Source organism: Grus americana, chromosome 4 (assembly GCF_028858705.1).
Source record: "Grus americana isolate bGruAme1 chromosome 4, bGruAme1.mat, whole genome shotgun sequence".
NCBI classification, from domain to species: Eukaryota; Metazoa; Chordata; class Aves; order Gruiformes; family Gruidae; genus Grus; species Grus americana.
The window spans coordinates 74,134,725-74,159,934 of NC_072855.1; the positions used below are offsets into that span (position 1 = coordinate 74,134,725).

General features: G+C 36.6%; 1 protein-coding gene across 8 annotated transcripts; it reads right to left on the reverse strand.

The window, feature by feature from the left end:
• Positions 1-1,136: 1,136 nt before the first annotated feature.
• Positions 1,137-25,190, reverse strand: ABHD18 (abhydrolase domain containing 18). Of its 8 annotated transcripts, none has more exons than XM_054825681.1 (14): positions 25,056-25,190; positions 21,926-22,061; positions 20,999-21,107; positions 17,843-17,927; positions 16,626-16,726; positions 15,010-15,088; positions 14,841-14,927; positions 14,015-14,040; positions 11,598-11,736; positions 9,467-9,556; positions 8,649-8,750; positions 6,911-7,289; positions 4,676-4,838; positions 1,137-3,699 (listed from the first exon to the last, which is right to left on the reverse strand). In XM_054825681.1, the coding sequence occupies exons 3-14, from the start codon at positions 21,088-21,090 to the stop codon at positions 3,648-3,650; spliced, it is 1,395 nt and encodes a 464-aa protein (XP_054681656.1). In that variant the 5' UTR covers positions 21,091-21,107; positions 21,926-22,061; positions 25,056-25,190; the 3' UTR covers positions 1,137-3,647. The 8 variants fall into 8 exon arrangements, with proteins under 8 accessions (XP_054681656.1, XP_054681653.1, XP_054681657.1 ...); XM_054825678.1 differs by having other exon boundaries at positions 24,946-25,101; XM_054825682.1 differs by lacking the exon at positions 25,056-25,190 and adding an exon at positions 24,574-24,896.
• Between the last annotated feature and the right edge of the window lie 20 nt (positions 25,191-25,210).

Below are 25,210 nucleotides of genomic sequence, written 5' to 3' on the forward strand. Positions count from 1 at the left end.
ATGTAAACAAAACCCTAAAAAAAATTACATGGAGAACACACCAGACCTAACCTCTCACTGTCTTTCCTTTCAAACACAGACAAAGCGCACTACCTGCTCCGTTTGTCCTCCTCATGTTTTGTCAGTCTTAGTATTAGTATGCAGCGGTGTTACCATGGCCTTCACTTTTCAGACAGCGTCACCAAGCAGCAAAATAAAATTGATTGCATCTTGGTTGCTGGGTATAACTGGCAGGCTTCAGTCAGCATGACTGCTCCAATGTTGCAGAATAAGCCACAACAATTTTCCAAGACTTTTTTTTTTTTTTTTGCATATAAACACCATCAAGACTCAAAGATGCACCTGCCAGTATCATTTACAGCAGCTATCTGTTCAAAGCAGCCTTTCAGCTAGCATGTGATATTCCCATTCATATGACAGACTGCTGCAAATGATGAAATAGTCTCCTCCTGGCGGCAACACTCCAAAACCCAACCACCACCTTCCCACCTTGCAAAAGCAACCACCAACAGCAATGGTAATTTTTTTCAATTACAGCTGGATAGTCCTGTAACACGCTGAGTTTATTATGGTACAACACACCCTTGCTTGGAACACAGCAGCGACAAGGAAGATACTGTACAGATTTTCAACCCCTTTAAAAGCAGAAGGGATTTTAAATAAGTTTGGGAAATTCTAGCACAATGAAGACACTGAAAAGGAAAGTATAAAATTGGAATCACAACGGTATCTTAATTAGATGATACAAGCTTATTTTCCTTACTAGGCACCGCACGTAGAAAAACACGAACGCGGTATCACTGTTTGTTATGTGAAGCTTTTATCTTGTACTGTAGATTAACTACTCTTCTTGTGCTACGGTACTAGTAGGAATAAAAAGGATTACAGGGTGAGTGTGAGATGCATTTTGAATTCCTGTTAACAAGGAAGAAAAAAAACCTCACACCTACCTGTTTTTTTAGGATTTTTATTGAAAAACATTAAAACCAAAAAATGATCAAGGCCAGTTTTACAATAAGTTTAAGACATATAGAATGGTTTACCTGCTATTTGGATTTAGTGCAGAAACCTTATTCCAACATTCTTCTCATGCAATTGCTGGATTAAAATCACATTCTTGTTTAACATCAAAATGGATTATTAATAATGCTTTCTTAGGATTTAACCTTAAAATCTGGTTTAAAAAGTGAATTTTCCAAAGGTTAAAAACATTTACACAGCAAGATTCCCCCCTTCACAGAGCAGCTAATAGCTTCCTGTGTCTGATAACTGGCAGAAATAGACCACATAGCTCATTTTTCTTTTTTTGTTATTCTAACCTGAGAAATTTCTTAAATGCTTCTTACTGGGCTTTCATATTTGGCAACATTACTTTAGCTAAGTATGATTTCTCATTCTTGTCAGAGACCAGTCTTTCACTACTTATCCCAAAAGACACCCTCGCAAACAGGAGTTACATTAGCATAAATCTGCTTCTGTGAATAGCATGCCCTTTTGGCAAGTTAAATCTTGTTAGTAACATCATCAGAACACTAACCTCAGGATGTCAAGTTCCCATCAGTTGTGTAATTCCTAGTATTGTGCGCTTTGAAAATATTTACTTTGGCATGTTATACTTTGTAGCATAGAGAAACTCATTTTTTTGTGTGCTTACTCCGTGCCTTACAAAATCTGTCTTTTCTCTCTTCCACTTTTTCAAGCCCTTTCCCATGTCACCAGTTATCTCCCTTTCTCATAGCTGCAACAGAAACAAGACATAAAGCACACAAATATATTTAAAATGTGAGGTCTAAAAAAGTTTGGGAACAGTAGACAATGGTCTTGTAAAACACTCTTAGTTGATGAACAAGCTTGTAAAACGTAAATCCCATACATCTTTTAGTATAGTATTCAAGCCTTTAATTTTAAAATTGTAAGCTTACGTAGATTTGATTTCAAACCTTCCAACATTCAGTGTTTTACTATATTTAAATGTGCTAGTCACTTCACACTTCCTCCCAATATATATATAAAACCAACACTGTCTAAAGAAATGAAAAACCACTTGAAACAAGCAATTTAACCTCCAGTAGAATATAACTTCTTTAGTATGTTAAATAATTTGAGTTATTACAAACTGTTGCACTTCAGTTTTACCTGGACTTATCTGATTTTCCCGTGAACCGTGATTTCTTCCCAATTACTAATCTTTAGTTCTCTCTGCCAGACTAAAATTCAAGAGAATACATTTATATAAACTGAGCTTTGTGTACTTCATACTCAGCCTATTAAAAACCATTACACTAACCTCAGAGATCAATGAAGTGCTTGATTTGAAAGGTGTAGAAGTCACATATCCTGAGAAATGGCTGGATTTTTCTGTTTGTTTCTATGTAATTCTGGTCATTACTGTACTAAAATTAATACTGAAGTGTGTCAGTTTTCAAACTCTCTGCAAACTAGCTTTATAAGAATTTTACATGAGATTACCACAAAATAAGATGTGGACAGTTATCATATACAGCTGATGCATGACAACCTTTTATTCTATTGTAATTTATTGGCATTTTTGATCCCAAAAGAGGAAAAACAGACTTTGGATTTTCTTAAATGCATTCATAATCCTAATTTTTTTATTTTCCATCCAATTAAAAAGCATTGGTGTTCAAAAATAAGGAATTAAACTGTTTTGATAACCCTTAGTCTCACATACATTGTTAATATTATACATTGAAACTGTATTTTGCATTTCAGCACTGAGTGCACTTTAAAAAGGACCCCTGTTGAAATATTTCCAACAGGTCTTTATAGCACCATGTAATCTGCTGTTGATTTAACTGCTTAGAATCAGACTCTTTGTGCCACTGCTTCTAAAGAAAAACTATTAGATTTCCTCTAGCATTCTAAGCAAAAACAATCTAGAAGAAAAAGCTTATGTTATCCAACTGAATGCATGTAAACAATTAATTAATAGACACTCCATTTTCACTTATTTCAGTTTTGTGAAACTGATCAATAAATTGCTACATGATTCTTCTGGAATGGCACAGTTTAATTCAGTGGCAGAAAAAAATCTTGTGGACGCACTGAATGAAAACGTTTCTCTCACTCTTCACTGAATTTTGAAAGTCTCTTTTTGCAAGATTGGATGCTGCCCCTTCTATTATAGCTCATTTTCAATTCATAATAGAGAAACTCCATGACAAATACAGAGGCTGAGTGCTGGCAAAGCCATAGTATAACACAACAGGAATAGCAAGGGGACGAGGAAGCAAGAGGAAACCAAGGTACCTGGAACAAACTAGAAATACTAGAGCATCTTAGCCCTACAGCAAATCTTACATTCTTTCGATACTTAGATTGGTATGTTTTCAACTGATACACAATTCAGAATTTATTCAGAATTAAAGGAATACACAATGTGATTAAACATGAAGGACGTGAACCATTCATGCACCGACATATGCTGTCGTTTTTTTCACAGGTAAAGCTGAAGCAAGTGTGTCAGAAATGAAAGTAATGCTGGTACTTTACCATTTTTGGTACCTGTTACCTACAACAATCAAAGTCAGTGACCATCTACTCAACGTTGCAAGAGGCTTGTTTTCCAAATATGAGTTCCAGTAAGCAGAAGTATAAATGACATCAGTTTGAATACATTATGATTTTTAAACTGCATATTTCTGAAGAAAGCGGTCAAACGCATCATAAATCGCTTGTCTAAAACAAGGAGAAAAAAAAAGATCATTTGTATAATTTGGGAAAGGGCAGATATAAGTGGCATATTTGCATATATTTACAAAGCTATCATCACAATTTCAAAACAGCATTCAATAAAAATGTGATATTAGGTAGTCTTTTCTCCTTCACATATTTCTGGGATTTCTCACCTCAATCAAGTAATATATTTATGTTTCAGGAAAGAGGGGGACTGTTTACCAACTTTAATATGAGTGCAAATGTTAATGGTTGAATTTTATACTCAAACATGTCAGGAAATGGGTCAGACACACATCATTTATAATTTTTGAGCAATTGTCATAAAATAAGGCTGAGGTTTTAAACAGCAATAAGCTAGTGGTTAGCATACCTTGAGCCAGAATATTGCTATTCCTTTTTGTTGTTGCTTAGACGTTCTTTATATTTTAAAATTAACAGCACAAGTATTAAACTTTTTAAAACTAAGGAACTGCATTTGTATCACTGATTTATACAACTGTCTTCAGAAAGTCAATGCCTAATATCACTAAGGCAAGAACTCAAGCAAGTACTACTCATTTGCAGTCAAGCTTATATTTTAATCCTCATCTTCAATTGTGTGGTTTTTTAATTCTCGGAAGACAACATTTGCAGAGACAACAGCTGTGCAATACAACATAAGCGTTCACTGCTTAAAAAATATTTTTTAGTGTCCAGTGAACAAACTAAAAGCTTTTACAGGAAAACAAGAGAAGGATCATTCTCTTGCCATTGGCTTACTGAACAATCCAAGCTATATTGCACCTCATCTTTGCTCGTAAAGTAGAAATGCTGACATTCTCTTTAAATTATTTGAAATCCAGTAACTTGTTCTTCAGAGCAGTATTTGGTATTTTTTGCTTTAGAGTAATTATAAATTTGCTTTTAGAAGAAAAATTATGTGTGTCAAAATTATGGTTTTAAGCTCTCTATTTTTATATTTTCCTGTTTACCTTACCTAAAGAGTCCTTGTTTGAAGAGGTAGGCACTGACATGACCTCCATCCAGATACCTAATTTCACATCCGGGCCAGATTTCTTGAAGACTGCGCACCCCAGTTCGAGGAATATATGCATCCTCCTTAGCTTGTACAACTATGATTAAACTTGGGTCAACTGGTACTACAGAAAAACAAATCAAAATTTAATTCATCTAAGGTAAAAAGTAGAAACGTCAGCTGAGATTTCTGTTGTAAAAATGCTCTCTGTTTCTAAAAAACCTAGAATTATTCTAAGTTTTAATAAAAATATATTTTCTAAAGTCTCCAGCAGAATTTAACCATTTTTTTGACATTACAGTAGTGAGGCCATCAGGGGGAAAACAAACTAATCAATACCCTTCCCTCTCTCAAAGCAGAAAACTTCACAAGTCTTTGAGGAATGATAGGAGAATTGTCTTTCCTTTATCAACAAAACTTTGTAGCATTCAGGTCAGTTCTCTCAGATCTCTTTTTTTTCAGTGAAAAGAACAAGGAGACATCTGAAATTCAAGAGAGTAGAAACTTCATGCAATTTTTTTCCTCAAAGAGGGGAAAAAAAGACAACTTTTCATAAAAGAGGTCAGACAAAGTGCAGTGTATGTTCACTTTTCTGTTTCCTACATGTTTTAGTTACAACATAAAAATCCCAACATATTGTTATATATATTTATTACTCATAACTAGAATTGCACCAATCAGATTCCTAACAGGTATAACACCAAAATGATGTTGAACACAGAAAGTTCTCTCTTCACAAAGACTATATGTGATATGGTAAAGAATGACCAGCCAAGATGTTTGACAATGGGATGTCACAAATAATTTAGACCCTCTCATATATACGAGATCATGTATAGAGGATATGTAATGCTAAGAGAGATTCTAGTCTTCCATTCAATTTTCCATGAAATCTGAACATTAGGCAGATTTTCTGAAGCTCCTCTCTAGACACACTGCGAGGATATCCTGGCAGGGGATGCAATGTCTCCCAGAGCATGAAGAGACCTGGGAGACAATTGACACAAAGGACTACATCACTTTGACAAGTGCATTAGGATCACAGATCCTCTTAAGTTTCAAGAAAGGTCAGCGCTTTAGCTAAGTGACACCTGGATAAGTGTCTAGATACACAAGTATGTCTGTACTTAGACTAAAGCTTACAGGGTTTTTTCTTAAAAGCTTTAAGGAAAGCACCTCACTGGTATTTGTTACAAAACATTCCTGGCTAGCAGTGCTCTGGGACATTGTCCAAGTCAAGAAATCTATGCTAGTGTAGAACTCTTTGGATTTTTTTTTTTTTTTATATTTACCAGTGGAGTACTGAAAGTCAGAATTATAAAATGAGGTGGCACAGCGTCTCAGCATCGAGAATGTTTTGACATTCAAAGACCACTGTCAGAAACCTGTCTGAAGTCAAAGTATGTTCTAGGACATGTGGAGAGTCCTCAGTGGGAACATGCACAGTTGAACCATTTTGTTTGAATGGATTGCCACAAAAGCCATTCCAAGCCCCCACTCCAGCAAAACCCTTTCAATCAAACTCTAGGAAGAAATCACTTGTTTGCATTACCTGCAAACGGGCTGTTGAAAGGGATTTGTCCTAGACACCAAGAAACCCACGTTCATCAGACTTAAGGCTCGCTGGGCTACAGCTCCCCCTGTATGCTATGCCTGTCTCGGGAAACACAGTATTCACCAGGCTGCATCATCCCAGAAGGACCTCTGCATTTTTTACTGGTCACACTTGTCGAAAAGCATCATTCAAGCTTGGTTGTCAGCTATGCAGGCTACTTTCTATCTGAAGTCAGTATCAGATTTCTGCTTTCTGAGATTTACTTGAATCTGCTCACAAAACCTTATTAGCAGATTAATTATTACTCACATCACACAGATGTTTTGTTCTTTTAAATGATACAAGTTTGCACTAATTCATATCTGAAAAGAGCCACAGCAAGGCAGAGAAAAAAATGAGCAAAGATACTGAAAGGCAGATTTTTAATTCACTTAATCGTCAGTTGGTCATTAAGAAGACACAAAAAAAGCAATTAGAAAAGGGAGTGGTAAATAGATGCTACTGAATAACACTCGAGATATTTTCATATTTCAGCTAAGGTGCCAGTAGGTTTACACAATGGAGAATGACGAAAATACCTTTCCTTCCAACCTATTTTATTCAGTTTTCCAAAGTGCATTTTAAAACAAAGAAATACATACCTGAGAAGTTAGCTACATGGGTACATTCATCCATTACTCCTTTCATGAACCTTAAGGACTCTCTCTGTAAAGTGTCACTCCTCCTTCTTTTATTTATCCTGTGTCCCTGTGGGCTGGTTAAGTTTTTATTGCTATTGCTACTGGTTGAAAATGTTTGATTTATGCACTGCATTTTAGGAGCATCTTGTATTAAGAGTCTTTCCGATGAGGCACTTAGAGTACTTTTACTTGTGGGAAAGCTGTGAACAGCTTCTTTAGATACAGTCTTGTCTGAGGAATCAAGGTCGAACATTCCGGAAGTCATGTCCACATCCTCCAGACTCTCCACACTGTCAGGGAAGTTTTTAACAAAGTCTTGTCCCATCTTAAAAGAATCCGTCTAAACAAAGACAAGAGGTCATTTATTAAGGGTTTTTCCTTTAAATCAGTCGGTTAATCTTATTTTTAAGTTCAACTCAATATTTAAAAAAAAAAAAGAAAAAAAAGAAGAAAAAAAAGATACAAACAACACTACTCACAGTACTTGTTATTTTCAGCCTGCATGTCACTCAATTAAATTCTGATCATCATAACCTCTAGATAATTTCATTCTACATTTCTGTCAGCTTAAAATATGCAGGAAGTACTTATATATGGCAGCTTATGATACAAACGTTTGGTTTTAATTCTCTATCAATCTATGAATTTTTAATTGCAGTTGTTTAAGCTTAATTTTCCGGGCAATAACCATATGTGATCACGTCTAATGTTAGGTTTAGGACTGAAAAATCTACTGTCTTTAAATACTAGCAAGACACAAGCTGAATAGCTTGAGATGTTTCTTCATTTTGTCTGCTCCATCAGTGTTCCCGGAGCGTATTTTACTTAAAAATGGCAAGCGCCTAAGTAACTATCTCCACCCCAGCCCCTCTTCTCCTATCCTATTTGAAAAAGGATTGTCACAAAGCAAAGAATCTTAGGAAAAAAGTTATTTATCAGAAGTGACTAGAAGATAGTGTTGCAACATACAAACAATTCTCAAAAAGTTATCACTCCAATCTAAAATAACAGTGAGGCAATGAAATTCCCCTTGGGAAGAGTCTTTCAACCCTAGTCACAAAAGAGTCAAGAAGAAAGCAAAAAAAAAATGCAGACAATAAATTATATTTCGTAAGGGACAAGAAGCTAATTACAAAAACTCTACATCATGTTTATCCCAATTGCCTATGCAACGAGTCCAAAGCTGAGGGAGGGAGGGCCAGCATCACACATAGAAACTGAGAGACCTAGTGCTGTAAACAAACTAGAAAAGTAACTTCATGTTGCTACGTATTAAAAATATCCTACAGCACTAAATATTTGAGAGCAATTGCTTCAAAGGGCAATAAATCATGGTTTTATATTTACACGCCAGGCCATTGGCTTTCCAGACTATAAAGCCAGTTACTGGGAAATATTATCTACAGTTTCGATGTTTTGATTAAATTCATTTTATGTTGCAGATTACACTAAGTGTGGTCACAGAAAAACTTGTAGCAAGGGCTATGCTTAACAAACATTATACAACCAAAATATTAGTTTCTGTTTTTCAGAAGGTTTTCCTTCAAAGATTAAATTTATCCGAAGTGGAAGGAAAAAACCAAGCAAACATGTTTTAGCTAACAATTGGCTACTTTTACTGGAAGTAAAAAAAAGTTACATTATTTGTTAGATGTGCACATGTAAATATTAGCAAATAGGGAAAATAAACTATACTTACTCCACAGTATTCAAGCATTTGAATGATTTCTTCTTCATAAACAGTTTGCGTAAAATACTGTTTCTCTAGCTCTCTCCAGTTCACTGCCTTGCTCAACACACCCTGAGATTGTAAACACAAATGTCCAGTACACAAGTAAAACCCAGAGATCATTCTAAAATACTGATATACACAGAAAATTGATCTGTTCCTTTCTGTGACTTGATTTTTCCAGTGGAATTCTGCCTAAGTTTCCAGATAACCCTTAGAATTATTGTAATCAAAGCATAAGCACATATTATATAACACAGGACATAGAAAGCCACCTCCCTTTAAAAAAAAGAGAAAGGGGGAAAAAAAGAAGGCAGAAAACAATCCCACTTAGGGTTTACACACATCTAGACTGGGCTAAACCAATGATGGGTGTCAAAGCCAGCCTGTTCAGTCACCTACCCCAGCAGCAGTAGTGAAAACAGGTACCCCTCATGGTAGTAGCAGCATTATTACCCAACTATTTAAGCCAGGCTTTGAGCAGCAAAAGTGTTTTCATGGCTTGCTTCCTCACCTTCCCACGGCCAGATCAGGACTCTAATCATTGTCCCACAAACCAGCCCCAGCCCTTGATTTAGTACATGACCCACTGAAGTAGCTCAAAGCTACCTTCCTTATCATCTGTTCTCTATCCTGAGCGGGAAGGGTGAGTTTTGCCACTAGTCACTAATGAAGGCTGAAGGGTGATGAAATGCCCTACCTGAAAAGGTCAATGTGGCCAACTCAAACCTTTTAACTTACACATCTGACTACATTCTAATATATAAACAAAAATATATGTTAATTACCGTAGTAAAGACTGCAGAAGCTGTTGACCAGGAAAGACATGGAATCAAGGGCAATGGCTTAGGCCAGTTTGTCACTGCCAGTGAAGCCATCTAGAATCAAAAGCACTTATTACATATTTTAATATTAAATTCATAATATGGTAAAAAGAACTCTCTCACCTTCAATTTACTGGTTTCTACAGTATCAAACAAATATGTAGTGCCAAAGCAGTTAAGGACCGTGGCAGCTGGATACACACCTATTTAGAAGATACTGCCTATTCTTGTGATTTCCCTAACAATAAACATTGCTCTGGACAGGACTAATTTCAAGGCTGAATGGGTTTTTGTTATAAGAATTCCCAATGGAATATTTATTCTGACCTTTCAGTTATTTAAAACCATGAAAAACATCTATGAAGCCCTTTCATCAAGCTCTTGAAAACTTATTTCAAGGTAAAATGAAGGCAATCTATAGAAGGACTATTTAAAATTCTACACTTTTAAAATTTATATACTGGAAATAAAATGTGGAGAAGTAATTCATCATGTTAAGTGGACTCTTTTTCTGTCCTTCGAAGTTTAAATTACTCCTTTTACATCAATTCTCAGAACATATTTTTGTGCATATTCTGTTTATCCCAGAAAAAAACCAACCAAACAAAAAAACAGAGCAAAGCAGCTCAACATAAAGAAGTTCCTTATATGGTATGTTCTTACCAAGTTTTGTTTTATTGCTCTAAACCGAACAACAGTGTAAACCCCCTAATGTAAAATACCCCATGTCTGTACCAGATGTTCTAATAATTGAATTTATACAACTGAACTATAATTCTATTCTAATTCTTTTTTATTAATAAAAATATCTACATTCTGACAGCCAGAAAGTCTGACCTTTTCATTCCAGCACTCCCCATCAGTACAAGTGAATTAATGCCACCTACTTTGTGTTGTAAAACACATTCTAAAGATGATCAACATAAAATATTATTTTCTTCCTTGATTTTAAATTATACCATAAGTCCTGTAAATCAGGACTAGCCAGAAATGTATACTCCTGCACTAAGAAAAAAAATTTCAAAAGAGTTTCAAACTCTCTCTCTCAGATCTTGTTTCCTTCTGTACCCATGTTGTATAGAACCATTGGTATAGGATACAGTAGTCAGTTATCCCATAGCATTTTCACAGCATTTGAAGTGTCCTGCATGGTTAGTGGTGCATATACCAGTTTGAGAATTCCAATCCAACTTACAAATAAGACAGGGAAGATATGTTTAACACTAAAATTGTTGTTTCAGCAGGGCAATGTTTATATAAATCAAAGGTGCTTTGTACATCTACGACATTTAGAGTTATAAAATTGTGCTTTAGGGGAAAATTATTTTCCTTTCAGTAGACACTACCATTACCAACATTGTTTACTTAGTTCCTAACAAAAAACCAAACAAGGATCAGCAAAACAGAAGTATGTTGTTTTAATAAGCTTTGTACCTATGTCTCACAGGCCAATAATTATCTGTAGAGACACAAGCAGTAATATATTAACTGTGTATTAGTCTTTCAAGCATCTTACCAATACACTGCTGATTTAGTTTGAATATGCACAGTGTCATACACAAAACGTTATCCACCTCACCACAGAAATCTTCACTAATTAATACCAATGATCGGGGAAAAAAAGATGAGTTGAGAACAGAACTGACACCAAAAGTCATCTCAATTGCACCATGCCTACAAAGAGGAGGCATTTCACACAATGCATTCAAAACAAAAGTTTAAGCAAGAAGATTGGAGGAAAAGAGGAAGAACTAGCAATTGATCAGGACAGACCTTCTTTCAGAAAACATTTTACCACCACCACCCTCCCCCCTGCCCGTGGAAAAAAACAATAATGTGAGAAGCTTATATTCATATGAAGCCTGTCAGGAGACAGCTGACAAAGGGCTCTATGATTTGTCAGTATTTATTGAGGATTATACTAATTCAGCACCACAGAACATGAGAATTGCCAACAATTTGTTTCTCACAACTCTAAATGTTTATTTTAAAGTACTTCTGAGAAGAACACTATAAAACAAATTATTTCTGTGTGCTAAATGATCAAATAAGAAGTTAAAACAAAAATTACTGAACAGGAAATACAAAAGCTTACATGTCCTCCCATGGATATTCCAGTCATCCCTAGCGGTCCATAGCCTTCTCTCTCTAGCCAGTGCAAAAGAGCTGCCGATTCTAGAACAAGAGCTCCTCCCATCACAAACAGGTCCGAGACATTTTTTAAACATGATCGTCTTTTCTCCCAAGAAAAGGAAAATATAGGATTTATTTTCTAAGGTTAGGTTTTGACATTTCTCATCATTCTATACATACTTTTATACAAAGCCTGAACATACTCCCAGAGAATTTTGGAGCTGAATTCCTGCTGATTCAACAGGAGAAAAAGCAAGTCCAGATTCTCTGGCACTTGTACTTTTTCATCTAAATGAGGACTATGAATAGACACCTGCTAAACTTCTAATGCAGTATCACTGATAGCCTGGTCAGCTAGAAACAGATATTACCAACATTAGAATCTCATTAGTAGTAATCTTCTGTCCTGTAAAGTTATAATGGATGTTGTAGAAATAGAATCAAAGTGATACAGTCCTAGACATATACTATCTAATTTGCAGAAACAATCCTTTTTCTTTTTTTTTTCCCCCTTATTTACCTGTTTTACATCATTGAAAAATTGCACACAACATTTGAAGAGCAATCAGTATGTCAGCTTTGGAAGCAACTCATCAGTGTCACTGTAAGACTGAAATTGTAAAGTGGGAAGTTTGTCACGGTACTGAGAAATTCATGTAGTGTACTGCAGAGCATTAAAACACAGAAGAAATAAAAAGTAGAAAGCTATTCAGATGAACCATCAGAGGGACTCTAAAAAGTGAAAAAAAAAGATATTTTACAGAGCAATTAATACACCTCTAATTTAGGGAGGGGGACTGTGTATTTTCAGTATCACACAGTCAGGTTACAAAAAGCTACTGGTCTCTTCTGCAGCATACAATCACATCTGAGACTCTGAAGCGCAAGGACAAAGCTTACTGTGCACGCCACAGGAGAAATGAACATAGCTGCTTCAGGCGAGTATTTATAGGCTAATGTAATTCCTTCTACAGCTTTGTTATGAGATTCCTCAGCCCTCTCCAGCTGCTGTATTTATTAAACACTGTTACTAGAGTATTAACTAAAACCACTGCTGCCGCTTTGTAACCTTGTATTGAAGACTGACAATTACTGGATGGGGTATTCCCCTTCCAAAGAATCATTCTCTATGTCATGCATATACTAAGCTGTCAAGCTAGACAACTGAGAATGGAGTTAGAAACACCCTTGCCAAAATATTTATTCTTCTGCATCAGATCGTCAATAACTGGAAAAAAAACAAACATCAATGGAGGTACTCCAGCACACACCCTCTCCTGTCACTTTGCTATAATCTTACACTTCTAAATGCAATAGTAAATATATATATGTTTAAGCAGTTTTGCTATCAAAACCCCAATTTTACAACAATCATCTTAGTTGGTAAATGTAATTAACTCTTTTTTAAAAAGTGGTTCTTATGTCAAAATAAATAAAATTCAGCATTTCCTTTGGAAAAAACCTAGAAACTATTTTTTAATTAAAATTTTCTCCTTAAAAGCAATTTTTTTAAGCTTTTGAATTTGGAAATCCACATGCTGACATCTAAATAAAACCTAGAAAAACTAAATCCTGTAGTGTGAGACAGTGCTCCTTGTGAAGTCCTAATAACACGGACAGGTTTAAGATTTTCAACTTTAAAAAAAACCCTATGCGTATTCTATTCATGTTAAATGTCCAAGTTAGAAATAAAAAGGATTAAACCACCAACTCATATTTGGAGTTTAAGAAATATTGGTAGACTAAAACCACAGCTTTGCCTCAGACACATATCCTGTTGAATTATGTTTATATTCCAGTGGTTTGGAAAATGTGAAAAGCAAAAAACCAGGACTGCCTAATTAAACTTCTAAATTCACATTTAAGAACTGAGGGAGCCAAGTTCTGTAAAATACTGAATACTGCATAGTTTCCACTGACTAACAAACAAGCAACATCAAATTTATTTACATGTCTGACTGTGGTCCCCTTAAAATATCTTGGAAAAGCAAAACCTTAGCAATTATAACAGGGAAGTATGCTATCTGAACAAAGATTATTCAGAGTTGACTGAAATACAATTGCAGCATTTGTACATGCACAGTTGTGAATCAGGAAAATAAACTGAAACTTGCTTGCATTCACGCTCATCTAACTCTATACGGCAAGTTCATCTTGTGCAAACTTCCCTGATCGCTGTGATTGCTTAAAACAAAAAGTGACAAAGCAGCCCAGCAAAGGGTAGATAATTTCACATTAGCAGGTTACAAGTGGTCCATGCTCGAGATTTTTTTTTCTTAACAAGCTATCAAAGTTTATATTACTTTGAGCTCCTTGAGAAAAAAAAAAAAAGTGGTATTTCAAAAAGACAGTATCCATGAATGTAATGGTAATACTTACAATTGATCCTTAGGTTTTCTACAGCCATGTAGAAGACTCAAGTTAAAGAAAGTACAAAATTTCTATATAAAAACTGGCAATTAAAATAAAATTAAAAACCCCATAAATATAAATAGCACATTGATTAATTAAAATTTGGAACTTACATTTCAAATGTTTAACTAGAACTAAATCAAGTTAAATATCGTTTGATGATGTAGTTTGCAACACAAGATTTTACTTTTGTCGAGTATATGGGTAGGAAAAAAGTGTAACCAGAGATCCTATTTAATAAAACAGAGTAACAGCATTATAGAAGTCACCGATGAGTTGATGACAGGACAGAACTTAACTTTTTGTTAAAAAACAAATCTTAAATGGTAGCAGTAAGTTTCTCAAAAGTACCTGAGGTACCAGAAGGTTGCATTTGAGAATGGAAGGCAGGAAAGGCAACTTTCTTTTCTGTCATTAATACACTCAGAAGTCACACAGTATGATGTAGAATGAATGCATAGTTTTAGCTCTGCCATGGCTAAAGAAATCAGATCACTACTTTGATCAGTACACAGATTCATATCATAATTTTTAATCTAATGACTGCAGTAAGAAGCTGTAGAAGACATTTTCAAAAAAATCAGAAAAGTAATACTTGGTGTAAAAGTAGCATATTACATTAACTGTGTTCCACATGGTGTTTCATGCAATGCTCATACTTTGCTCTTTGCTTCTATCCACTGAAAAGTCCACTGGAAATTGAGCCATAAAGTAGATATTATAACAATGTGATAAGTCTTCTACCTTCTGGAGAGAATTTTGAGAATAAGTATCTTGCTTTCCACAAAAGGATATAATAAGGATTTTCTAGCAATAGGGAAGCCATACAGGCTTCTTTAATCATTGGGCGTGCCATTAATGTGCGTCTCCTCCAGAAGTGCTAAAGATAAGATGTACAAACATACATTAAGATGACATCTGATTATTTAATCTCTTGATAACAATCAATTTTACATACTCACATGATCTCCAGTGCCTGCTAAATGAATGCACACAGGTCTGTGCTTGCTATTCCATCTTCTGGGTATGATGAACTGAAATCTATAAGAAACGAACATCTATTTTAGCCAAGTAAGTATATCTATTTATAAGCTGCGCCAGAGAAATTAACTTAAAAAAAAAAAAAGACAGAATAAAGATTCTTGTAACCCATGCAGGCAAACTGCCAGCAATTCAGCAGTATCATTTATCATAAACACATCCACCAAAGAAAGGAATCCAGAAGTAGGACAGAATAAATGCCAAACAAGAAAAGGAGCCAAGCTGAAAGATCATGTTCCTAAAAAAGACCACTACCTCATCATCACAATTTAAATTTTGCACAGTGGCAAAATGGAACTTCAGATTAAGAGCAGCCTAAGCAAGTATGACTAGCTCTTCTAGGCAGCATTGCTATTTTTCTCCTGAGGGTACAACAGCTGAAAGTGAAGATTAAGAGGAGCAATATATTTAAATTAAAAAAAAAAAATTAAAAAAAATCAAAAACCCAACAAACAAACCTTGAAACTATTCTATACACCCAACATCAATCGCTTAATGTTTTCTGTTGATACTCAAGTTATTTGCAGTCTAACTACTGGGGAAAAAAAAAAAAATCACTTCTGAGCCACCAGTACTTTCCCCACAAGATGGAGCACTATTACCTACAACAGTGTTACACTTTGGAAAAAAATATTCACACAGTGCACAGGGATCCTAAGGAAACTTGTAGAGCATTTCAAAACTGTAACAATACTGTCCAATGTAACACTTAGCATAACTTGAGTACAAACTGTAAGAGAACACAGATAAGGAAACAATCAGTATACTGTATTTTCCAGTATCAACTTGAGCTGATAAATTTTTATGTTTCATTTTTAAGTTATTAAACAAAGCTTCGGAAAAAAAATTCCATCATGAAAGTTTAGATGAAAGCTGAAAGCAAACAGAAACTGTTCTCCCTTTCCAAACCCACTCCTCAACTGCAAAGCAGTGTTAGCGTGAAAGCAGCAAGAATGCCATTAGGTATCTTCTGACTATTAGATATCATCCAGCTTTCTGAGAAGATGCTTCTTTTTTCCCTCGCCAAGTAATAAAGGCAGCAGATTCTCTGGCTACAATTACATGAATTTACTATGTCAGTACGCATACAATATTTTTGTATTCAATGTGAATGGAAGATTGGAATGGTTCCTTCAAATACAATATAACATGCCTCTTTCATGTAAACATGCCTCTTTCTCCTGCTACTTATAAAACAAGCAACTACTGTCCTAGCTATAGCATCCTTCATTTCCAGCATCTCGCTCATTTGGAAAAAAACAAATAATTTAAAAAAATATTCCATAGCTTTATGCAATGTGATTTCTACACTCAAAAAACCACTTACACACAGACTTAACTATCACATGAATAAGATTTATTTTCACTTTTGAGATCAAAATCTATTTCAACACATTAGTACAAAACCCAGTTTGGAATATTCTATGGATAATTCGTACTACAATAAATTAGCTTCATGATAAAACTACTTTTAGACCATTCTTATTTCTCTGCAGTAGTAGTTTCAGAAAGGAAATACCACTTGGGTTTCTCTTACCTTGCTACAAGAGATTCAACTGGCAGGATACCTGGGACATAATGAGCCAATGGGGAAATGAAGTGACCCTCAAGGATTTTACAGTCGGATTGCTCCTCAACCTAGGGAGGGAATGGAATGATAGCAGTATACTTCATATCAGTGTTTAACTTGTTCTGAAAGCCGATCTCTTAAAGTAGAAGAATTTGTTACAGGATAAAAGTGTACTTAAAAAACCCACAAAGCTAAGGTCTCTTTCAAATATAAGGTTATGCATGTTATCAACACAGTCAAAACATTTATTTCAAACTTTGCTTTTATTAAATGACCTACTAAAGGAATCAAGGAATAAGTGTAATGTTGTCCCATTTTAAATTACTTCCATAACACATACTAAGTTTTGAGCATTTTTTGAGCTTCAAGATCTGACATCCCACCCCCCCAACTATTGTATTACTGGGGAAAAAATAAAACAGTAACACTACAGCCACTGCTTTATTCTCTCAGTATCATTCCATTCTTTGCTAGTAGTCAACAACGTGACTGCTCATTTTTGCATCCCTTCCAACCCCATTTCACATTTTTGCCATTGTCTCCTAATTCTATCCACAGCAGCTCAATAAAAAAAAAAAAGAAAAAAATCAAACCAGCAAACTGTTAAAGCTTGCCACAGCATTGACCACCAGTGCATATATTTGACTCTAGAACTACTCTTCATTTCTGACCCCCTATTCACACTTTTTAGATTGAGAAGTCTTGAGGGCAATTATTATGTCTATCTGCACACCTCATTTGGAAGCACAGAGCCTCCTTTTTCCCATCAAGAGCACTTGAGAACTCACACTACATTGATTTCTTTTGCCTCTACAGCCTCACTTCCTCTTTTCTCACAGATAAATTCTGATCTTTTCTTGATACAGAGCAACTGGGAACACCTGTTCACTTAACACTACCTGTTAGAATACTGGTGATCAGCAAAAACTAACTGAATCTTGTCAGAGGTGCATTCACCACCAGATCTCTATGTACTCCCTAACTCAAGTCCCCCGTTGCAGATCCTAGCAGCAAGTCATGCTGTGATAACCTCAAACATCAGGAAAACGTAGATTCACATCACATCAAGATTTAACTCTTCTATCCTATAAAAGCAGCCTGGTAAGTACTAAGTTGATTTCACCTTTATATACCATCAGGAAAATAAATTTAGTTAAACTGCATCATCTCTTGCTTTTAAGTACCTTGTCAATGAACACTGGGTAATCTTTCGAAACCAACGTCTGGCATTTTTCCCTGTTTCCAATAATCTTTCTGAATTCAAATATTCTGTTGAAAGGAAACAAGTAGAGAAGATTCAACTTTTAATCTAAAAAAAAGAGAAGATATATATATAAAAAATTTCAGGAGCTAAAGTAAGCCACAAAGAAAATAAAAGTTATGAAGCCAGCTTTGCATTTACAGATTAATCAGGCTACCACAGGATAGGTATATAAGAATGTTTTTCAGTTAAAAAAAAAAAAAAGGCTCAGGTACATTGGCCTGCAGTTGCACAGCTCCTAAATAGTATTTTACCCCGATATGCTGAAAACTTATATAATTTTTCAGGGCCAAATTAAGACATAGTAACCTCCTACACTTACACATGCTTGTAGCCACATACAAGGCAATACAGACTGAATGGATTGGACCGCCAACCTCAAAGCGTAGTTGTCAATGATTTGAAGACTAGCTGGAAACAAGTTACTAGCAGCACTTAGGGAAGTTCATGAATGACACAGACCGGAGGGTCGACAGTTTGCATTGGCTGGGGAACAGAAGGCTAAGGGGCAAATCCAGTTGTTTTCTTCTGCTACTTAAATGGGCTACAGAGTCTTACACAGAAAATAAAACAAGACTCTTCTCAGAGGTATACAGTGAGAGGATAAGATGCAACGGTTGCATGTTGCAACATAAGAAATTCCTTCTGGAACACTGTAAGATTTTTTTTTTGTAGTGGTTAAGCACTGGAAAAGACTGCCCAGAGAAACTAAGAATAATCTCCATCCCCAAGGGACTTTCAAAACTCAAAACAGATGAGGTGCCAAGTGACTGGAATCAACTAAGAAATTAGCTTTGCTTCCAATAGGGATTTAGACTAGATGCCCTCAAGATGGCACTCTCAACCTTAAATACTCTATGCTAATAACTTGCTCATTATTATGGTTGGAAATACACACAAAGATGTTACCTAACCAACTCAACCAGCAGATTTGTGTGGAACGTACAGAACAATAGTATAACAGGAATGATCTCTTCATCTTCCCAACACCAGGGGAAAAAAAAACAAACACAAAAAAATCCAGCAAAAAAACCCCAAAAGAACACAAAGAAAATCCAGTTTACCACCACATCAAAAATAGCTCTACTGTATAGCCTTTGCTTTTCTTATACAGAACAGCAGGTACATTTGAATACTTCTGAGAATATAAGGGTAAAGCTATGAGACACAACTGTGGAGGTAAGCTAATGAAGAGATGTTTTGCTTGACACTAAATCCTCCAATACTGCATTTATTTATTTCCTCTGTAGTTAGGAGGATAGTGAAGGCTAAATCTTGCATGTGTTGAGGAATTTCAAGTCCTGCTGATGAGGTGAGGATAAAGCAGCATGATATCAGCAGTCATCACATCAAGGGTGTGCACATAAAACTTCAGATTACTTCTAGGCAGGGTAGTCTCTAATACCAGTCAGTTAATGCTTGAAGTATAAAAAAAATTAATAATTTCTTCTAATGGAGCTTCACAGTGATCAGTTAGGGAAAAAAACCAAAAAAACCCAACAAACCAACAAAAACTCCCAAACCAAAAACCAACAAAGACAGACAACGCTGACACTGTTTCTGGCATGACAGGGCATGCATACTAGGGAGTGGTACTGCCTCCTCCCACTACCCAGTGTGAGGAGTCAGGAGCAGGTGGTATTCTTCCTTTCTCATCCAGGTGAAGCCAGGCTGCTGGGCAACAGCTCATCTTCTTCCCATTCAGGGACAATACATAGAACAAATTCTTCCTCCACTTTTCAGACCAGCAGGTCAGCAAGCCTGCCTCATGCTTCCCACAGCTTTTGATCTCATGTGAGAGGTTTTTTCCCCGCTACGAAAAAGAAAGAGCCATAGCCAATACCATTATTCTACCTGCAATGCTTCTTTATTGCTGTTTGGCATTAGTGTGATTACCCTTATAGACCCCATGCAAGAGAAAAGCCTTGCCTGGTATTACAATAGCTAACAGCAGAATTAGTCAGAAGTTCCCCTATATAGCAAATGTATTGGGGGGAAATGTGGACAGGGGAGTGAAACTTCATCATGTCTCACCAAGAACCTAAAAGTTTTTGAGAGAGGGTTTCGATAGCATTATAATGTTCCATTTCAGATACACATAACAGAATACAGAAATGCTGCAATTCAAACAAAATCCCCGCATTTTTTGCTTATTCCAACAAAAGTAAACTAATTATTTCAAAAATCCAATATTCTCATTTTGCAGGAAAGTCTGCTATTTAAGAGAAAAATCAACTGAAGACAGACATACGCAGCAATCAAAGTGCCACTTCAAGATGAGATGTAACCAATGTTTCACTTGGACTTAAAACCAAAAACAACCCCCCACATAACTCCACTGCTATCCATAGTGAACATATTTTATTTCAGTAATTTTTTTTTACATTTTCTTTATTGATTTTCAAATACATAAGAATTAGCTTATTAAATGCAGATTTATCATTTCCTATTTAAATATTACCTGATGCAGAAAATATATTCTCAGTCAATTTTTAAACTTAAGAAATGCAAGTGCTCAACCTCCAAGTGTTACTCTTAATCACTAATAAAATCACAAAATATTTAAAAATTAAGAAGTACTTCCATTTTTTTCTTATTTTCAAGACATCTAAAAAGAATGAGTTTACTACTTTAGGCTATGAGAGAAACTTCTGATTCCATCTTACACTTTTAAAGCTCATCATTATTAAGAAGTTACAGAAAGCTAGCAAGATCCTCTTTAATGTTAAGCAGAACAATTCCTCTGCAAAAATTCAGCAAGTTTTGTTTTTGGAAAACTCTTCTCAGAGATGCAGCTTGAAGTATGTTATCATACATGCACAAGTGAAAAATGTAATTGGACACATACACATTGTCTCAAGAACAGCCTCTTTAAACCCTAACATTTAGCAAATCCCTTTAAGACTTCTTTTAAATCCAGTTCCTCCCTTGATATGGAAACACATGATTTCCTGAAGAAAACAAACTTTAACAGTTTTTTTAAAAAATACAGTATGGTAACAATTGTTGGTATTTCAAGGGTTGGTTTTTTTCTTTTAATATAAAGTACTGTTTATGCTGTTATTTTTTAACAAGTCACCTTTTCAGATCCTCTGGCTTTCCCCATCCTCTGATGAAAAGTTTAGTGAGGAGAAGCTTTCTGTACAAGACATCTAATTTACTCACACCCATTAGCAGCAAACTGACATCTAGAAAAAAAAAGAACAGGAAAAAATAAGGTAGTTAAAGGAGTTAACTTGAATGGCAAGTTAATTGATTGTAACACAAAGTAGGCTCTTATTTTGGTATCTGTATTAATGAAAAGCCATACCATTTTTATTCCAAGGAAGTTAACCTTGACATTTAGGTCAATTCTTTTCATTTTAAACAAAATACAGAAGCTATTAACTCCAGCTTTTTTAGGAAAATGAAATTTAAGAGTAGGAATTTGACATGCCAGAAATTTATTACGTTATTTATGACAAGCCAACTAAAGTGGCACATAAGATCACAGAACTATATCTTCAAGCAGTCCTAACTGTATTTTACTTGAACCTGTAAAAGACAGGCATTGATCTCTGCCCTGTCAATATAGCTATGATGGGAAAAACTTTTCAGTCAAAATGGGCTTTCATAAACACATCTCAGAATGGAAGCTTGAAACAATATCTGGTTTTAAACAACTAGAAGACTATATCTCTAGCTATGTAATTATTCATTTATAAAAAAAGAAAGAAAAAATAGTATCTCTAGTCACTGATGCAGAGAAAGCTTATTTTTGTAAGCTTGTCTTCATTGGTGACTCAAGCACACATCTTAATCCTTATTTTATCCATTCCTTTCCAATTTTCACCAACTCATTTCTTATGGTTTTGAAAATGATGCTCCCACTCCCTTCAGGGAAGAAATCATGTAATCGAAATCCTTACCAGTGTAATTTCTTTTTCAGCAAATACACAAACTCAACTATAGCTAAAGCCAACAAGATTTTAGGCAAGCTGAACATTATTTTCAAAGCAATACTTACTGAAGTGAACCGGGAGCCACTACTGTGCTCTTCCAATGAGGAAGGGAAAAAAACCAAACAACTCAAATCTGACTTCTTGATCAGCAGGATACAGGTTATTCAATTAAAAAGATAAAGGTCCAGGATCTGTGTATGCCTAAGAAAACAACAGATTTAATTATCAAAGACTTGTTTAGTAAGTTCCTTTCAAGTATTTTCTAGTATTTCCAGATTCTGTCATACTGAATGGTCTAAATAACTTCATAACACCCCAAATAGTGTAAGTTAATTCATGGTGGTTTTAGTTGAGTTTTGGTTGTTGTTGTTGGGGTTTTTTTCCACTTTAAGCCAAAGTTCATTTATTCTGCCACACTTTAATATGGCGATTCTTAAAATAAACTTGTCTAAATATAACAAGTTAAAATTGTGGTCAGATTAACATATACATTTCTCTACACTTCTAGAAAGCCAATATTTAAGAATCCATATACAGAAAAAAGAAAAACACTTTGACAGTTAAGTTACTATCAAAATAGAAGTTATAGACAACTTATGGTACCTGAATACTAGAATGAGCATCCTAGAAAGCCACAATGGTTCCATGTTCAGTCATTATGGGGCAGAAATAAATACCTAAAATCATCACAAAGTGGGCACCTGCTATTTTAGCACTGTAGCAAGTTCCTACTTCACTAGTCCCAAACAGCTGACTCTAATCTTATTCTGATCCATACCTATTTGGTCTAATAGAATCACAACCTCAATACAAGCTTTTTCCTTGCCCACTCTGGAGATAGCCATTGACCTCACATGTTTTTGGGGTGTCAGATGGGAAATGTTTGCCAGCCCCTGCAAGGTCCCTCCTCTGGAGCAGGGGGACAGCTTAGCATTTTCCTGGTGCTAGAAGAGAACTGGGTCGTGGAGACAGGGACAGCAATAAAGAGCAGACCCTCTATGGGGCTGGGAAGACAGTTCAGAGTGAGTACACACAAGAGAATCTATGCTGTCAAAAAAATACTAAAACTAGATTTGCAGTTCTATCTGTATACTGCTTACCAGCAATTATGAATAGAAATTTTCATGAATGTTTTGATGCTTAACAAAGGAGCCTTGCACATTTTGTTTGTTTGCTTGCTGTTTTGTTTGGGGTTTTTGTTTTGTTTTTTAAATCCTCTCCAAAACAAAAGCCAAATAAGAGAGAAAACATGAAGATGTTGATTTTGCTGTGAGCTCAAAGGCTGGCCTGATGAGCTCTCTCTGTTGCACCAAGGGAATGCCAAAACAAGTTTCTAGACAAGTACATTATATTTAAATGGAACATTGATTGGGGTGAAAGGATTGCCTCATCCTGTATTCTATTTCATTGATTGAATAAAAACTCTAAAGTAATTCAGGATATTTCAATTAATCAGATTCAAGATTAAATCATTACTGGAAAGAGTATAGGAAACACTAAACCAAAAAATATTCCAAGTACCTGAAGTATGTTGTATAGAACTTCTCAGAAATATTGCTTAGATAAATAGAGGTCATCCTCCCATTTTGTTTATCTTAGTAACAAAAGGGTAGGACATGGTTGTGTCACTGCCCATCAATGTCTACGTGGAAAGACAATTACAAATACTTTCACTGTCAGAAAAGGCAAACCCAACTGTTGGAGGCTGAAGTTTTATAACTTCACAATAGAAGAGTATATTTTAGCAGTGAGAGTCTCAACTTGAGAAAAGAATCAGCAGAGCTTGTTTTGGAATGCGACTGGATTTCCACTACTTGATACCACACTTGTCACATCATGATCCCTTTGTAAGACAGATCAGCTGGAAGCAGTGATCTGATAAAGATGCTGCATACTTGTATAGACCAAGAAACTATACCTGTGTTATGAATATTCCACGAGTATATTGCTAACCTGGTAAGCTTTACATAATTGTAAGTTGTGAATAGAAACTGTAACAGATACAAAGGCACATTAAAAAGTGATCCACTAAAAAAAACCCCTACATGTTAAAATAGTATTTTTCACAGAAGTTGACAAGGAAACCTAGACATAAACTATAACTAGGCTCTTGCTCTAGGAATGGTGCTTTTCCTTGCTTCCAGAACCCTCATACTGCATACTAACTGTGAATTCTTGGTGTGTACACTTATTTCATAGGAACAGACATAAAAGGTCAGTTATTCCTTTTTATCCAGTGCATGCAACTTCAGTTACAAGAAAAACACCACTGGGAAGTACATAAAGACTTTATTAATGGCCAAGACTACTGTTTCTAAACATGAATATGAAACAGCCCCCACCAAGAAGTCAACCTGAAAAAGCCAAGAAGGTATATGTATTTTAGAAGGCCGAGACCTTAACTTCCCTGCCTTATTATTTTTTTTTTAAATCTCTCTTTCAATTAACGTCAGTTCATCCACTTTTTTTTTTTTTTTATTCTTTTCCCTCCAACAGAAGAAAGACTGCTTTAAAAAAATCACAAACAAGTCACGGCACTAAGTCAGAAACAAGCTCCAGGAGAATTTCACGCGATGGGATAGAGGGGAGCCTGCGGATAAACACAGGGGCCTAAGCCAGAAGCGCCACACCGACCGCCGCTGCCTACCTGCCTTCCCTCCACTCGCCCTGTGTTTGGTTATCAGCGGATGGGGAGCCTAACCCCAACATTTACCGGTCCAAAGTGCAGGGCTCAACACATGGTGCCCTGCCGACCCGAGGCTGCGGATCACCCCCGCAATCTCACCGCTGCCTTGCGGAAACCTCCCTCAGGCCGCCGAGCCCTCAGCCCGCCCCGAGCGGGACTCAGGCGCTCCCCTGAACGGCCGCGGGAAGGGGCGGGAGGAGGCGGGAGGCACCCAATGGGCCGTTAACGCCCCAAGGCGCGGCGGGGACACACACCCGCGGCCCACTGGACATCGAGTCCGTCCCCCCCGCGCCAGGACAGGGGTCGGTCAGCCAGCGGCAGGGACGTGTCCGCAGCGCCCCCGGGGGCTGAGCACAGCCGGGAGGGGAAGAGCCCCAGGAAAGCACAGCTCCTCCTCGCCCTCAGCTGAGAGTCGCACGGAGACCAACCGCAGCTCCCCGGGTGAGGGGGCAGCTCCTCCTTTCCCTTCCTTCGCGTCCCCTCCTGTCTGCCCCGCGAAGGTCACTCACCCGACGGCCCGGCGCTGCCGGTGCTGGGGCACCACATGGGCGGGCGGGAAAGGCACGGAGGAGGGAGAAGGGCGGGGCCGGCCTCACGCGCGGGCGGGCGCACGTACGCAGGCGCTCAGCAGGGAGGCGCGGGAGGACGCTGACCCCGCCCCATG

Coding starts and splice junctions, on each gene's coding strand:
- ABHD18 (XM_054825681.1), bottom strand. CDS start 21,090: ATGGGTGTGAGTAAATTAGATGTCTTGTACAGAAAGCTTCTCCTCACT. Junction 16,727..17,842: donor ACCCAGTGTTCATTGACAAG/GTACTTAAAAGC, acceptor TTCCCTCCCTAG/GTTGAGGAGCAATCCGACTG. Junction 4,839..6,910: donor CCATGTAGCTAACTTCTCAG/GTATGTATTTCT, acceptor GTTTTTCTGTAG/TACCAGTTGACCCAAGTTTA.